We start from the raw sequence: 16,084 nt of genomic DNA on the forward strand, positions 1-16,084 counted from the left end.
AGTTTCAACAACCAAATAAAGGCTCGCCGGTCAGAACTATTAGTTGTTGTTACAGTTTGGTTTTGCTGCAGAAGTATGTTAAGCTGTTAAAAATGATCCAGAAGCTGATGAAGACCTCTGGTCAGTTCAATCCAGATTATTCTGTCACAACTTTTTCGTTTTTGCAAAATTATCAACCAATGTAATGTTTCATTAATGGCAAAAATCCCAAAACATTTTTACAGTAGTACATTTCAGAACCTGCACTTTCTTACTTTTACTTGACTAAAGGAGTCGAATGAGTGCTTTCACTTTTACCGAAGCATATTTTACAAAAGTATGCGTGCTTTTACTTAAGTACAGACTGTGAATGTTTTTGCCATTTTTGCTGGCCACTGACTGACCAGAGTCAACCCCAACATGTTTGGTTTGGTTTGGTTTTGTCTTTCACGCATTCATTTTTAGCACCGAATCAAAAAGAATCACATTGAAGAAGAAGTGTCTCTTTCCCTTTTGCTTCCTGCGGCGCTGCGTTCTAGAGTTTCTGCCTCCAGCGCTGGGATACTGTGACAGGAAGAGCAGGACCAGCAGGGACTTAACCTAAGACCTCTCACTTCCTGTAAGCGAGCACCAGGCTGGCACAAATCAGCCAGAGCCAGAAGAAGCTATTCCCCGTTGGATTAGCGGTCTAATCCTGATCCATCTAGGAATGGATAGATTGTAATCGCTGGTAATCCACGAGATGGATGGGCGAACAATCAGAGTTTTTCCCTGACCCACCGAATGGTTGCCATGAAGTCGACCCTCATATGCGTTGCTGTTTATGCACATTTGACTCTGCTTCTCTTCTGACAGACTGTATGTCCCAGATGTCTTTGCTGTAAATGAGCAACTTTGTTGATTTCAGCGCACTATGAAACAAAACAAATTGCCTTTTTTTGTGAATTCGAATCAGAGAAAAGACGATTGTTGTTCAGCTCCTGTAAATTTGTCTTGATGGATTTCCTGTGACGTTGACGTTAACTTTTTTGGGGGAAAAATTGTTTAATTTACCCCTAAACTGCGCGTCTTGCTCTTATTGTTACAAACCCATATAGATCAGCAGCACCAATTTGGCACCAACAACCGTGTTGACCACATTCAAATTCCCTTAGCTCTAACCCTTCAAACTTCAGCACGTCGTCTGCACCAAGTCAACGTGGCTAAATGGAGTTAGTCGGCGCCATCTGATTGTGCCGATGAGCCATTTGCGCTAACAAACACTCTAAAGTTGAATCTATTAAAGTGGCCATTGCTGCCTTTTTTTTATCGGAAAGGTTTTGAACGTCGCGTCCACCAGGTGAGTTTTTCTCTCTGCAACATTTTTCACCTGATGCTCGTCATCAACTATGGAGACCCTTCAATCTACCCACTCATCACGTCCCCTTTGAACCAGAGCTGGTAATCCACCTACTCATCCTCCACATGGCAGCGCACCACAATCATTATGTGTGCGCATGAGCGTGCCACACACACACACACACACACACATACAGAAACACACACGTTCCAAAATCCCCACAGAGTCTCCATCTGGACAGGAAGCCATTTTGCTCCTCCTTGTTCTCCGTCACCCGCTCCGCTTCTCATTTCCCATCCCTCGCAGTCGCAGGTAGGGGGCCTCGTCCTGCGCGTCTCTGCAGAGGAGGAAATCGTGTTGCAGTTGAAGTCGGTGAGATTTCCGCCCATGTGTGCAGTATCGATCGCTTCTCGTCCTCTTCCGTAACGTTGCTTGTGGAAGGAGGAAAAAAAAAAACTGCTTTCTGAGGTGCCACCTCTCTCAACATCGCCGGCCGCTGCCATGGTAACTTATGAGTTACTCTACAAATTCCTCTTCGACCTTGTGTGAGGCGTCTCAAGCGCGTTCTCCGGCCTTCGGCGTGTCGTCACTTCAACCGCAGACCGGCCGCTCGTTAGCGAGAGGACGGCCACGATTTCACATCAGAAACCCGCGACTGTCGAACATCCGACGGAAAGACCGTCGCACACCTCCAGTCTTAATGATGTCACAGTCCGATCACGTGCCATTAACTGTGTGAACTTTTCCCCACTCTCCACCCTCTATTCCACTTGCTCCCTCTGTTTACACCACTACAATAATCCCAACCTTTCATCTCTCACGTCCTCTTAATTTTTTAGCCGCGGCGCGACGCATTCCGAAGCGCGCGAGTCTGTTCAGATCCACTCTGCTCGTCTTTCTTTGTGCCTGTGGGTCTTGTGAACGGTCCAAATGTGTGAATTTTGTATCGTGCATCCGCTCGTTTTGTCATCGTTTCATCATCGTCGTTGTCGCCGTCTGCGGCTACGGCCGCGCAAACTGTTTGCGCCAGCTGCCACGCTAGGATGGTGCGAGGACAAAAGAAATGAAGAGAAAATATACAGAGCTACGGCACGACAGACGAGTCCGACCTTTTTTTTTTTATCCTGCAAAGAAATGGAAAAGTTGTAGCTGCTGTCAAACCCAACACAGAGTCTTCCGCGCTGCTGCCAGCTGTTGTTGCTGCACGGGGTCGAAGGTCAGACTGCAAGCTAAAGAGGAGCAGCAGCAGATGCTATTTTCCAGGTTTCAGCTGAGAGAAACGCATTCCAACGTCGACGTCGTGCAAATGGCGGAGCTGCTTCAGAACGCATTCTCAATCATTTTCTGCGTTTTTGTGTTTTTACCGAGCGAGCACACATAGTCCCGGGGCTTTCGGTGCCATCTGGAAATCAATTTTCTGTTTTGCTGCGGAGACGCACACAAACACGAGGCACGCACACACGCACATGTGCGCTTAATTTGCAATCTTGGCTTCTGCTGACAACCTTATCTTGAGAAAATTAAAAAGCCTGGCTCCCTCCCCCACACCCCCCCATGTGGCCCGGAGGCTTTTCCCTCATCATCGCTGGAAAATTGCTGTCAAAAACTCAGCCCACGTCCGAGCTGCGGCTTCACGAGTAATGGTCCTCTAAATCCATCACGCAATCCCCTATAAATAAATCCTGCCACAGACGCAGCGTATCAGCAGCTGCGGTCCACGTGGCGCGTTCGCGCCCCCACGTCTAAATATTTCAAAGCATCGATTGAATTTCCGCTCGTTCGCGGCAGTTTCGTGCACGCTTAGACCTGGCGCGTTGGTTCAGAATGTCCAAAAGGACACCATGAACTGGCCGTGAAGAATTTTATCGGATCTGCGTGAGGTTTGATGGTGATTTTGAATTCTCAGGTCTGAAGTCTGGCAGATGTTGAGAACCTTCCATGTGAACTGATTTCAGCCAGTCAGCGTCCGCTGGGGTGGTGAGGGTTGAAGGGGGGGAGGTGGGGCACCAATGGGCCAATCACTACTGGCTCCAGCGGCAGTAAATGGACGTGATTGGCTCATTCTACATGGAACAGACAGGAAGTGTTTTGAGGGCACTTCCTCCTCCACCTGTCTTGTGTCCTGTGTGTTTTTAAGCTTTAGTGTCACAGAGGGAACAAAAGATAATCATAACAAAGTGAAATGGGTGAGACAATGAAGACCTGGAAGTAGTCGTGTCGGTGGATGAGCCAAGACCAAGCTTTGGACTTTAGCGCAGGTAAGTGCATTCAATTTGAGACCATTTTTGAATTAGAGCTCATGCCAGTTTAATGTTCATTATTATTGTTGTTGAGAAGAAGAATTGAAACCATTGATTGATTATTGATTATTGAGGTATTGTGGTCTGTTTTCCAATCGAATTTCAGCATGTATCTTAAATTAACTTAATTTGACACCTGAATGTTCTCCTGTTTTAATATAACATGATATAATATCCCTGTAGCACGAACTCTTAACATCCATATATTTCGTCGAGTCGTGTATATTGCTATGCAGGCGCGTTTTGCCCATATGTTTACCAATGTCTACCTAATGAGCCTCATTAACAGCAGATACGTGTTTATTTGGTTTCCTCATAACAATCTCAACAATTCATCTCTGGCTTCCTTCCAGTCACAACACTGCGCAGCCAACGGGGGCATCCGGACCACCGCATTTACATAGCGTAATAAATGAACGGCCTTTACATAATTCATGAGCTTTCGCTCCTGTGGCCGAATTCCAGAGCCAAGCCGGGCTTCCCCCCCTTCGTCTCTCTCCCCATCCTTCCCTAATTGCCTTCCAGAGTTACAGTGCATTTGCCGACCTGCGCGTGATGACAGACGGTCCCACGTGGAGGAACTAAGGATTAGATTATGCCGCGATCCGTCACTCTGGAATGGACGAGGACGTGGAGACAGGAGTTGGGGAGAGACGAGCGAGAGGTTATGAAAGATGGATCCGGGGTTGTCGTGTGTAGAGTCTGAATTTTATTAGCGACCCTCCTCCGCTGAGACGACAAGAGGCCCCGCCTCGTACTCTTCGTATGGCTCCCCGCCGGCGTTACGCCGCGTTTGATCGGAGCGATCGCTCCTCGGAAAATCGTCTTTGTTTTAGACCGCCTGTGTCTCCCGCCCCCTGTTTGAACATGCATCCATCCATCTTGTCTCTCCTCCTTCCCTTCCTCAATCCCTCATCTTCCTCCTCGTCTCCCTCTCCCTATTCCCATCCCGCTTGTCCACGCGTGCGCCTCCTCCGTCCGCACCTGTTCCGCTCCTCTCCCAAGTCTCCCTCTTCCACCCCCACTCACTCGTCTCTCTTCCTCACCCCCGGATGAAATATTCATGGCCATCCATGCTGCGAGTGTAGGAGCAACGGCGGCGGCAATCAGAGCCACAGGAGTCAGTGCTTTCAAAGAGCTCAGGCCTCTGAGCTTACAGTGAGAGCGATGGGGTGTGGGGGGTGGGGGGTGGAGTGGGTGAGGTGGGGGAGGAGGGGTGGGTGGGTAAAAAGGGATGAAGGGAAGGGAAGAGAGGAGAGAGACAGAGCAAGGTTAGAAAGAGAAGGAGATGGAGGTGGATAAACCATGAATGTATGATAAGAACTGGATACCAGACTGGCAATATGTTCGTGAGGCCACACATTTTTCCAGTGGCTGCTCGAGGTACTGCAGCCAAAAACCTTATGCAGCACAAATAGCATTTTTCCCGTAGTCTGTAATACAAAATAAAAGCCTGTAAAACAGCAGGAAATGACAGGATGACTGCGACCTGAAACATATTTCATAATAAATGTTTCTGATGTAATTTTGTGTAAGTAATGTAGTCTTTAAATAAAAAATGTATAAAGGCTAGAAAATCCCCAGAAAATACTTTGTTCCCAGTTTGACGTCACAGTGTCGTACGTGCTGCTGTGTCTCGGTTCATTCTGATTGGTTGATGCGTCCTAATGCACCAGGTGAGTTACAGAGGCATAAGGGGAAGTGACACTACTGCGTACGCTGAATGGGCCGCATATTGCAAAGGTAACCCAGTGGCCAAAAAGTTTTCCAGTGTATGTGCTGGATGAACTCTATTGAAAATAATGGGCCAACATAGTGAATCCAGGGGGGCTGGACTTGGCTGGGCCAAGGAGCCCCGTTATAACATCGCAGGGTAACACATGATGAAATGCCTTTTGTTTGTTAGAAACATCCGCTCTCACAAACACACTTTTGAATTTGGTGCTCACATGGTGAGTTAATAACGAAGGTTAACACACGGTCTAGTGGTTGAGTTTCCTCCTGCGACTGGAAGGTTGTGAGTTCGAAGCCCAGCTGGGTCACATCAAAGACTATAAAAAGGTTAGATTGGCCAATGATTGCTAATCAAATGGGACGAATTTCGTATCCCTCGGGATCAGTGGGACTTCAACTTTATCATTATAATTGACATTTGCTTCTCACCGGCTTTTGCACGTAACCCCTCTGGAGTTTCACAGATGGGAAGAATTCCCCCCAATAAATGCCCACACATGGTCCAGCGTATAAAAAAACCCCATTTAAGACCCAATGGTTCGAGCTCTGGCGCTGCTTTATCCAAGTGTGCGGATGATGAGATTTTGAATTTGAGACAAACCAGCCGTGTTAAAGCCGTGGTTTTGAGTCAAGTCATCCACCGTGGACTCAGAGCAGGAACTCCGTTCACAGCTGCCTGCCTTTACCTGTTGCTAGAAGTCACTGTATGTGTGTGTGTGATAGAGAGAGAGAGAACGAGTGTATTTCAAATCTAAAGAAAAAAATGTGAAAGGATTTCTACTCCCTCGCAGTGTTGCTTCCTCACCAATATGATGGAGGCTCGACCAACACACTCCTGGTGAGATGGTCGGTTTTTCTGGGACCCTTGGGTGATGCCGGACAAGCGGTGTGGTGACATGTTTGGTAGGCGTTCAACGCGTTGACTTCTTTCTCTGTGGCGAATATCTGCGTGGATCAGTGGATTCACTTTTTTCCAGTACACTTGCACATCCTTCTAAGCAATGCAAACATAAACAACAGTCTCCAAGGTTAATGGATAATACCTCCACGTCAGCACTGCACATCATCCAGGGAATCCTTTTAGTCTCGTTCACACCGAGTTCGCACAACGGAGTGGAGTGGCCGTCGCCCCTGCCGGCATGTTACAGCACTCACGCGCTCCAATTAGATGCCAAATTCTGGGTTGTTTCCAAGCAACCTACATTAGGCTGAGGGGAAAGAGGGCTTCAAACGTTTTGAAGGATGTTTTTCCTTGTTTGAAGGCGAGCGCTCTTGTGTGTTTTTGTGCCCGTGTGAATGAGGGAGAGGGAAAGAGAGAGAGCGAGAGAGGCTGTGAAGGAAGTGAGAGCCGCACAAATTTCAAATGTCTCACCGCGTTTGATGTCCTGACGTGCCGTAATGAAAGGCGAACGGCGATCTGACCAGAATGTGGATGCATTGTGCCTGCCTCCCCATCGCAACCAATCGGCAGCCTCTCCTCCTGGTTGTCAAGCAACCGAGCGCGACCTCAGCGGAAGAAAAATGGAAAAGGTGCAAGAGTTGTGTCTTTATGCAACACCTCATGCTCGGAATAGAGCCGAGTTGGCTCCAGTTGTAGAGATTGCATTTTGTTTATGTCATTGCTAAAATCAAATTGGATTAAGACATACTTCACTTCTGACCAATTAATAAATTCATCAGTGCTCTGTAATGACTCTGAGTCAGCCTGCTAGCTCACCTATATTATATTCATTGTCATTCAAACCACTGAGGTTTTTTTTTTTTTTTTTTTTTTTACCTTGTTTTGTGTTTATATTAAGTACTTTATTCTGAAACTTGTTTCTTGTGTCTCCTTTAGACGTTTTATGTACATCGATGTACATGTGTGTGTTGTCTTGTTTCGTTTATTTCTTAAGTAAGTAATTAAGTACATCTTGGCATGCATTTGTCCACACAATCCAAAGATGAATGTCTGCCCATTCCTGCAAAGGTAAACAATAAAGTATTTCCATTCTAGCCTGAAATTGTGGATTTAAAGTATAAAACAAGGTAAACAAACACGTAAATCATTCTAACAATTATTATGACCTGGTATTATCCATAAGTTTCATCATGCAGCTCTCGTTCATTCACCACGATATGAAATATTGATGGAATGAATAATCATTCCCCTTGTGTCAGTCTGTACAGTTATCCCTTCGCCAGTTGTTTATATTTTATGACTTCTATCCCAGCGACTGCATATGATATTGCAGATTTTCTGCCTCAGGTTTGACAGAGAGTAGCTAATTCTACTGGGAACAGATGCAACATACAGTGTAAGTTCTTTCTTGGAGCAACGTGCGCTAATTAACTGAAACGTATAACTGCCTAATTAGAGGGTGTGCAAGAAAACAATTTTCGCACCTCAGCAGAGAGGAAAGACAATGTCAGAGGAGGCTCTACAGCGGGTTGTGCTGCATAACATGGAGGTGCAGAGAAAAGAAGAGGTGACGAGTTCATGGCCAGGCAGAAAGAGGAATGGTGTCCGGAGGGATGAATATTTGACGGCGTCGGCTCCTTCAGAATATGGATTGATAAATTTGCAGTCAAACGCTGTGCACTCTAATGTGTCGCGCGGGTGATTCACCTCAGTGCTCTGGACTTGTAAGATTTGTGCAAGTGACAGTCAAGTCAATGAAGTCCCAAATGAACACAAAGCACAGTCAAGCATCCGTCGAGCAACACGAAATGAGGACATGTATCTTCATGTGTCTGAATGTCCCATACAATGCAATGAGCTTCAACAGATTTCTCATTTTCCCCAGAAGAGCATGGTTCGTCCTTGATTACTTTAATAATAATAATAATAATAATAATAATAATAATAATAATAATAATAATAATAATGTTTTGTTGCTCTTACTTCCTTTCTATCGCATTACGCACCAGCTTGTCGCAAAGTGTGCCGCACGGCAGGCTCGCTGAGAACGGATATGGGCGTGGCCATTCAATTATTTTTCAGCTGGCGCGTTAATCGACAAACACCTGCGCAGTGACGAGCTGGCGTGGACGGGACATGGCGGTTTGATGCGTCTCATGTGGACTCTGGCGTAAGGTTATTCCTTTTTTTCATATCCACGTTAAATTGCATTGTTTCCCTACACTGAGGTAATGAGGGCCATGTGGCGATGTTATTATTTTTATTTTAACAAAGTGCGCTGTGGTCGGTGGACACTCCGTTTGAAACTAGCGAGAAGTGGCGACACTTATTCACTTATTCTTCGTCTACAACTCCTTTTTTTTTTTTTTTTTTTTTTTTTTTAAAGCTGCACACATACAGTTCAGTCAACATACATTTTATCTCATGTAATACCACACATAACGCGCGACACGAGACTAATTCGCGAATAATACAAGCTTACTTCCGCTCGCTGATAAGTATGGAGCTCGTTCATTGGCTGAATCCATGAACCTTTCTCTCGTCAAGTCTTTCGTTTGCCCACCACTTTTTTTTGAGAGAGAGAGTCTAATTTCACTACGAGGCACGAGGAAGGTCCTGAACGATCACTTTTGGCAGGAAGCCAAAACCGAGTGCCTTTAGAGAGGAAATAAACACGGTATATAACATTACCATGTATTAGAATGCAAGACTTGTTGTCAAGGCTGCTCCACTGCTTCTCAGTTGTCTTTTAAGGAGCACTGCAATTACTGCTAACAACTGTGTTAACCTTGCCAACCTAAAACAAACACAAAAAAAAGTTGGTTAAGTCATCTCGTCTGTCCTAGCCACCGGTCACACAGACACAGGTCACGATGACAAGTCAATCCTCTTGTCTCTGTTTGAATTTGCAGTGGCTGCTAGAAAACATACACACACATGGGGAAATAAGCAACCAAAAAAAAAGGGAAGTGCATTCATTCCACTGCACAGTGAAGATCCACCAGATTGTCAGAGGAAGAGGAGCAGAACGAGCAGTGGGGAAAGAGCAGATAAAGGTCTTGAAGGAGAAAAGATGTAAGTAATTCCTGCAGCCCGCTGCGCCGCACGGGGACTTCGGGAGCAGCGAGTTGTTCAATAATGTATTGATTTTCTTTAGCGAGCTATTCTCTCTCTGGGGGTTTTTGATGCAACCGATTATCTGACAGGTTTATCTGCCTCGCGGAAGCGCGAACGTGCGCAGGCTCGTCTCTCGGAGAAAAAACCCCCAATTGAGCAGATCAGTTTCCCCCCCGACTTTTTCTCATCAGTGTTGAATATTAGTAGCTGTGGTATTTCAATAAAATCGAATTGTTAGACAAAAGGGCATTATTTCGCAGTTTTTTTTAATCAAAAATGATTTAACTGTTTCTTAAGTCGAAGCCAGCTGTGATCTGAACTTGGCCCTGCATGCATTGTCAAGTTCAACCCCAAATCCAGTATGAGAGAGTTTTGATAAAACAGTGTCTGCAAGTTGTTCGGAGTCAGAATTCAGTCTACTCAAATCCTAGCAGCTAGAACCCACCTGGCTAAAGATGCTGTTTAATTTCAAATTGCAGTATTTTACCTGTAGCCTAAACTTGCATGGATACGTTATGCAAATGAAATACCTGCTTTCATCTGCTGACCACTCCCTCTTTGGATCCAGCATGGATTGTGCAACATGAACTCTCTGAAGTTCCCTCAATCCTAATGATGTGGGAACCACATATCAGTCAATCACCTTTTATTTTGAAAGTGCCAAATCACAACCAAAGGCATCTCAAAGAAAACTATCAAAAAGCGGCCCCACCAGCCTGCTGTGAGGTAGCCAAACCTGCTAACCAATCCAACTGTTTAGCATTGCACCCATAGCATTTAGCTCGCAGCACCGACACGTTGAGGGTGCAGCGTATTCAGCTTCTATGTTGACAGTTAAGAATAATGTCGTCCATCTGTTGTTTTTCCCTTTGTTTGGTCCACTCTCGTGTTTGTAAGTGCCGCGCAACAGCTGGTAAATATTTCATCGTAATGATATTTGAAGCTTTTGCTGGGCTTCACAGTCGCTCTGTTTTTCTTCACCCCGGCAGCATGAGGAAAGTGAGCCTGGGAAGACCCTCCCGCTCCATCTACGTGAGCCTGGCGTGTTTGACCCTCGCTCTTCACCTCCTCTTGGCGTTCTTTTGCCTCTCTGTCCTGCACACGTCCTGCATCCCCCCCTCCACCACCACCACCTCCTCCTCCTCAGCCGCTGCCGCCGCCGTCCGCAAACCAGCTGGTCCGCGCCACGAGTTCTTCCTCGCCCCCTCTGTGCGCACACCTTCGCCTCCAAAGCTCCTCTGGGACGAAAATCCCCTCAACCAGACCATCGCTATTGAGGCCCGAAATGCCAAGGCCACGTTTGGAAATGCGGCCGGCAAGGAAAGAAAATTAACTGCCGCTCGGAAATTGATTGAGAAGGTCAAAAGACAGGACAAACTGGAGGCGCTGTTCAGGCACCGGCTGTACAACCTGCCGCTTCCGGAGCTGCGCGATGAAGACAAGCTGCTCTTGGTGATGTCACAGCCAGTTGAGAAGGACTCATCAAGCAGCTATGACAGCAGTGACACATCAGGGTAAGTGGGGGGGGGGGGGGGGGAATGAAAAGCACAAAATGCAGACGGAGCTCCAGCATGGTAATATAGAAACTGGGATTACATCTAGAGTGAAACATAAAGTTTCCTGATGGATGCGCAAGAAGACTTTGCTAATCTTTCATGGAGCCCAGGGGACGAGAAGCACCAGGACCAGGCAGTGCTGGGTTGCAAGGAAACTTGTTTTTATGGCTTCATTTCAGTAAATGTCTGACTGGTTCATAGAATTTATTTCCCAATAGACACAACATTTGGAAATCTGAAAAATTTAATAAAAAAATGTTCCTCCTAAACATTGAATAGTACCATTTCAACAGAAGATTTACAAGCAGCTGGTGCCACGTTTATGATTAAAATCAAGTTTTTCTGCAGAATTAAAGACGGGCTAAAATTTGCTTGATGTTGACATCCCTGCCAATTGAAACGTCACCTTTGACCCCAAAGATGCATGTCTCACCATCCTGCACGTGCTCTGCTCCTGCTTTTCTCTGTGTGTGTGTGCGCATCAGTCAGGTGAAAGGCTTTGAGAAAATGGCGTGGACGGGCGACACGTCGACGCACCCTCCCTGGCTCCACTTCCACCTGGGCATCTCGCGCTGGGAGTTGTACAACAGGAAGAATCCCAACCTGACCACACTGACTCATCATCTGGCAACGCATAGAATCCTCGGAGCCGGTGAGCCAGGGCGGAGGGGGCAGGGCTCCACTGGGTGGTCACTGGAGTGCGCCGACCTCTGTTGGCGGTGAACCCAGAGAATGCAGGGGCGGACGGCTTTCCCTTTTTCGCGCTCTCCGGTTTTTGTGCGCCAAGTCTTCCCGAATCAGCTCTTTGTGATGTCACAAAATGGCAAACTTCCCAGGTTCGTGACGGCAAACAAATTGTTTTTCCTACGCGAGGACAGCCGGGGGACCGTTGCGTTAGAGAATGCGTCCTCAATGGAATCTGCTCCGTGTGAATGTACATGAGTGGATTTGCATCCAATATTCATGGTTATTCATTTCAGTGATGTTTCTCCTCTGGAAAGTCGGCTTTGACCACATCCATGGTCAGCTTGGCCACATTGACTTACAAATCTGGTGTTTTTTTTTTTTTTTTTTTTTTTTTTTCTCACCAGCAATTGATCCAAACTCATAGATATTAATAAATCAGCACGAACACGGAGAAGTGACAAACACTGAGGTGTTTCCACAGTGCTGGAAAAGGGAAGCCGTGCCAGAGATTAGATGGAGATTCGTGGGAATTAGATTTTTTAGAAACCTATATGCTCATCCCTGGCGACTTCCCCGTATATAATGACAGATGCTTGGCTCGCAGTAAATTCTTACACACTCGAGTCACAAAGCACATTTATTACTATACGGCCCCAGAGGGATCCAGCAGTGCCGTTCAGTGAATCCTGTATCAGCGTGGAGGCAAAGCAAGCAAAGGGAAACGTGCTCAGGCCCTCGCCTGCGTGAATATTTGCTTTCTATTTATTCGCTGCAGACGTAAAACAATCACGCAGTGTGTTGAGCACAGCGGGGCTCTGCTAGTGGACTGCTGCACAGCTTTTGAAGCGCCCGCTCTCAGACAGCCTCTCGCTGAAACACCCGCAGTGCAGCGTCGGTAACGTCTGAACAAAAACGGCAAAAAAAACAAACAAAAGACACAAAAAGCCGACTGAGCCTTACGATTCCTTAACGGACGACATAAACGTAGTCGTGTCTAACAATTTGTTTTTCTCACCACCGCCACCACTGTGTACACGCACTGGGCCAGTGCCACGCAGACTGGCAGGAGGCACGACTGCGTCCTTCACTGGCAAGGCGCCCATTTGGTGCCGGGTTCATCTCAGACGCCCTCTCGCCGTCTCCGGCACGATGCAGAATGAATAAAACATGACGAGTTGTGTTATATGCTGCAGATTAAGCACTAATCTCAGCTGCCGGCTAATTTTTTTTTCTCCTTCTTCCAAGGACTGCGTCATCCCTTCTTCTTTCATGTTCAGCCCTTCGCCACAGTCAAACATTTGCTTTCATTTTTATGTTTCCCTTTTGTAAAGACTCACAAGTTGTCAGTAACTGTTGGACGATCCACTTCATATCTCATGCATTATTCTGTGCCTTTGCCCAGCATGGAATGAGTTGACTTGTATGTTGGCTATTTGTGAATTTACATTTAGTTTGATGTGCTGTACTGATCTCAGAAAAGTACAGAAATAAAAGGCACAGAAATCCAATTTAAAACCGAATAAATTGCCAGCGGCTAAGTCAATATCTGAGCAGTGTACTTTTTTTTTTTTTTTTTTTTTTCTGTGTCTGCAAGGATTTTGCCAATCTGTTTGTACTCATAATCCACCTTTCATTTTCACTCCATGCACGTGTTGCAGTCCAGAAGCGTGGAGGGACCCAGATCAAGCTGCTCGTCTCGTTTCCAAACTACGGGAGAGCTCTGCTGAAACCCAAGAGGTTAGACAGCCCTGTTGTGGCGTGCACCAACAATGCACCTACACCTCCTGCAGTCTTGGTCTTCAGTACCCTGCGTGTGGAAATCTAGCGACATCTGCTGTTGAGAACGGGCGGTGCAAGCATTATTTGTAATTTCCCACTTGATCGCGTCATTCATGTCATGACATTCTTGAAATCAATATGAATGTTTATTGATAACAAATGAAATGTTGTAGATCAGGCATCTTGTTGTTACACTTTGTGTGTGTGTGTTCGTTCGTGCACAGACAATCCAGAGATGCGGAGACGGATGTAAACCTCTTCTACTTCTCCGACTTTGAGAGGCACAATGCGGAGATTGCTGCCTTTCATCTGGACAGGTACAGTAGCCTCGTGTCGGCAGTCGGTGTGGGTCAGTAGAACACCGACACTGGGTCAGAATTACTTTCTAATTTTACTCGCGCACAATCATGATCTGCTTTGCGCATCTTTATGAGCAGCATTGAATGATGATCAATCCAAAAAAAAAAAAAAATCCACAGGAAGCGGTACATTTAGCCCTCTGTTTGCACCCTTCCGGAAAAGATCTTGGTTTAGCTTTACACGAAAAACTAAAAAAAAAGGGACAAAATCAAAGTTGGAAAAAAAAAAATCAAAATGATTAATATTAAATATTTGAAGTGAAGTTTTTATAGTGTGGATACAAGTGAATTGCAAATTTTACCCCCCAAAAATGTGACGCTTTTGTCTTGACCATTACCCTGTCTTTGTTTCCAGACTGCTCGGCTTTAACAGGGTGCCGCCAACCGTCGGTCGACTCGTCAACATCGTCTCAGAGATCAAAGAGATCAGCAGAGACCGCAAGCTGACTCGCACCTTCTTCACCTCTCCAGGTGTCTGTCCGTCTGTGTCCACGCCTGCAGTGGCAATGCAAAAACTAGTTTGAAAAAAAAATAAAGCTGTGCGACTCCTCCCCAGCTGGAAACACATGTTTCTACGGCCAGTGTGACTACTACTGTTCGGCGGAGCACGCGCTGTGCGGTCAGCCCAACATGTTGGAGGTCTCCCTGGCCACCATGCTGCCAGACAACCAGCTGGCTCCTCGCAAGTCCTGGAGGTCACCATGGAGGCGCTCCTACAGCCGCACCAAGCTGGCAGTGTGAGTTCAATTTAAATTGGAAACACTGATTCTTCTTATTCACGGGTAGAATTGCATGTGTTGACTGCCACCCTGTGGCGTAAAAGCAGAACTGAAAGACCAGTTTTAATGTGCGTGGAATACTAGAGGGTTAAAAAATAGAGGGACTAATTTGGAGGTGGAATGTTTTCTTTTTTTTTCACCACAAAGTATCCATGTGCTTCTAATTAATCACTGTTTTTGTCAGATGGGAGAAGAACCCAGCCCACTGTGACAAAGTCAAAAAGATGCCTCCCTACAATAATGGCACCAGACTGGTGGATTTTATGGACATGGTCGTCTTGGATTTTCTCATGAGTTTGTATCTTTTAACTCGGGACCTTCAACCTTTACTAAACGAGTGTAGTCTTTGCTTGTAGTTTTACATACTGACACATCAACTTCTGATCCAAGTTCCAATAACGCTGGATTTCATGCATTTCAAGGCAACATGGACAGACATCACTACGAGACGTTCCAGAAGTTCGGCAACCACACTTTTCTGCTGCATTTGGACAATGGACGGGGGTGAGTATCATCCACGTCTCTGGTGTGGATGCCTTACTAATAGTCCCCAAAACTCCTTAGGTTTCAGCCTTCATTGTAATGGCCCTGTATAATCAAAATTTTCTCTATTTATTCATTTTGTACTTCGGTGAAGCAGCATCCCATAATTGTCTTAAAAAAAACTGCATCTGAATCTCTAGAAAACGTATTGTGTGTATATATATATATATATATATATATATATATATATATATCATGGAAAATTTAGCATATTTGCCGGTCTTATCCCTCGTTGAACCTACAATGTTTGACAGGGGACAAAAACAAAGTGGGCTCAGAAGGCAGTCCAAATATCTCGGTGGGAACTTTAGCTTTCAATTTTCTTTATGTGACATGACACAAGGTGTAAGTGGAGTGTGTGTGGCAGAGCCTGTCATTAACAGGCTAGAGACACAACGTAGTTGCTAAAGCACATTGCTGAAGTGGCAGTTCACAGCTGATGGTGCTGTGTCTTCTAGGTTTGGGCGTCCCTTTCAGGACGAGCCGTCCATTCTCGCTCCTTTGAAGCAGTGTTGTAGGTAAGACAAAGTTTTGAAATTGATGAAAAAAAAATTGATGATGGGGGAAAAAAAAAAAAACAAGGCAACATGTGTCGCTATTTTCTCCTCTACAATGACACGCACAGGATCCGTCACTCGACCTTCCTCCGATTGCACCTCTTGTCCACCGCCAACTTCCGCCTGAGTGACGTCATGCGAGAGTCCCTGGCCGAGGATCCTTTAACGCACATTGCCCCGCTCTTGTCCGAGCCCCACCTCTCTGCCTTGGACCGGCGCCTCAACACTGTTCTGAAGGTGGTGCAGACCTGCCAGCAACAACACGACAATGTCTTTTACGACGACTTGGGAGACTACGATAAAACGGTCGACAGACCAAGTGTTTAAAAAGCAATAAATTATGCAATTTGTCTTGTGCCTGCGTGTGTATCCTTTAAATGCACCATTAATATTTCCCATATGTAGGGTATTGCTATTATCTAAATCAGATTAAAATAAAGAACCATAAACAAGT

General features: G+C 45.9%; 1 protein-coding gene across 1 annotated transcript; it reads left to right on the forward strand.

The window, feature by feature from the left end:
* Nucleotides 1-8,701: 8,701 nt before the first annotated feature.
* On the forward strand, nucleotides 8,702-15,981 carry LOC142886687 (extracellular serine/threonine protein kinase FAM20C-like). The gene is made up of 11 exons (XM_076023756.1): nucleotides 8,702-9,328; nucleotides 10,360-10,884; nucleotides 11,412-11,578; nucleotides 13,272-13,350; nucleotides 13,617-13,709; nucleotides 14,107-14,222; nucleotides 14,308-14,488; nucleotides 14,715-14,824; nucleotides 14,953-15,034; nucleotides 15,532-15,591; nucleotides 15,699-15,981. Exons 2-11 carry the CDS (start codon nucleotides 10,361-10,363, stop codon nucleotides 15,955-15,957), a joined length of 1,671 nt encoding a protein of 556 aa, XP_075879871.1. The 5' UTR covers nucleotides 8,702-9,328; nucleotide 10,360; the 3' UTR covers nucleotides 15,958-15,981.
* The last annotated feature ends 103 nt before the right edge of the window (nucleotides 15,982-16,084 follow it).

The sequence above is a fragment of the Nelusetta ayraudi genome, unplaced genomic scaffold (genome assembly GCF_046127955.1).
Source record: "Nelusetta ayraudi isolate G7.1 ecotype Tasmania unplaced genomic scaffold, CSIRO-AGI_Nayr_v1 ptg000016l, whole genome shotgun sequence".
In the NCBI taxonomy this organism is placed as follows: domain Eukaryota; kingdom Metazoa; phylum Chordata; class Actinopteri; order Tetraodontiformes; family Monacanthidae; genus Nelusetta; species Nelusetta ayraudi.

Excerpts from the sequence above, each read along its gene's own strand:
- LOC142886687 (XM_076023756.1), top strand. The coding sequence starts at position 10,361 with ATGAGGAAAGTGAGCCTGGGAAGACCCTCCCGCTCCATCTACGTGAGC. Across the intron at positions 10,885-11,411 it reads GACAGCAGTGACACATCAGG|TCAGGTGAAAGGCTTTGAGA; the intron begins GTAAGTGGGGGG and ends TGTGCGCATCAG. Across the intron at positions 14,223-14,307 it reads CACCTTCTTCACCTCTCCAG|CTGGAAACACATGTTTCTAC; the intron begins GTGTCTGTCCGT and ends ACTCCTCCCCAG.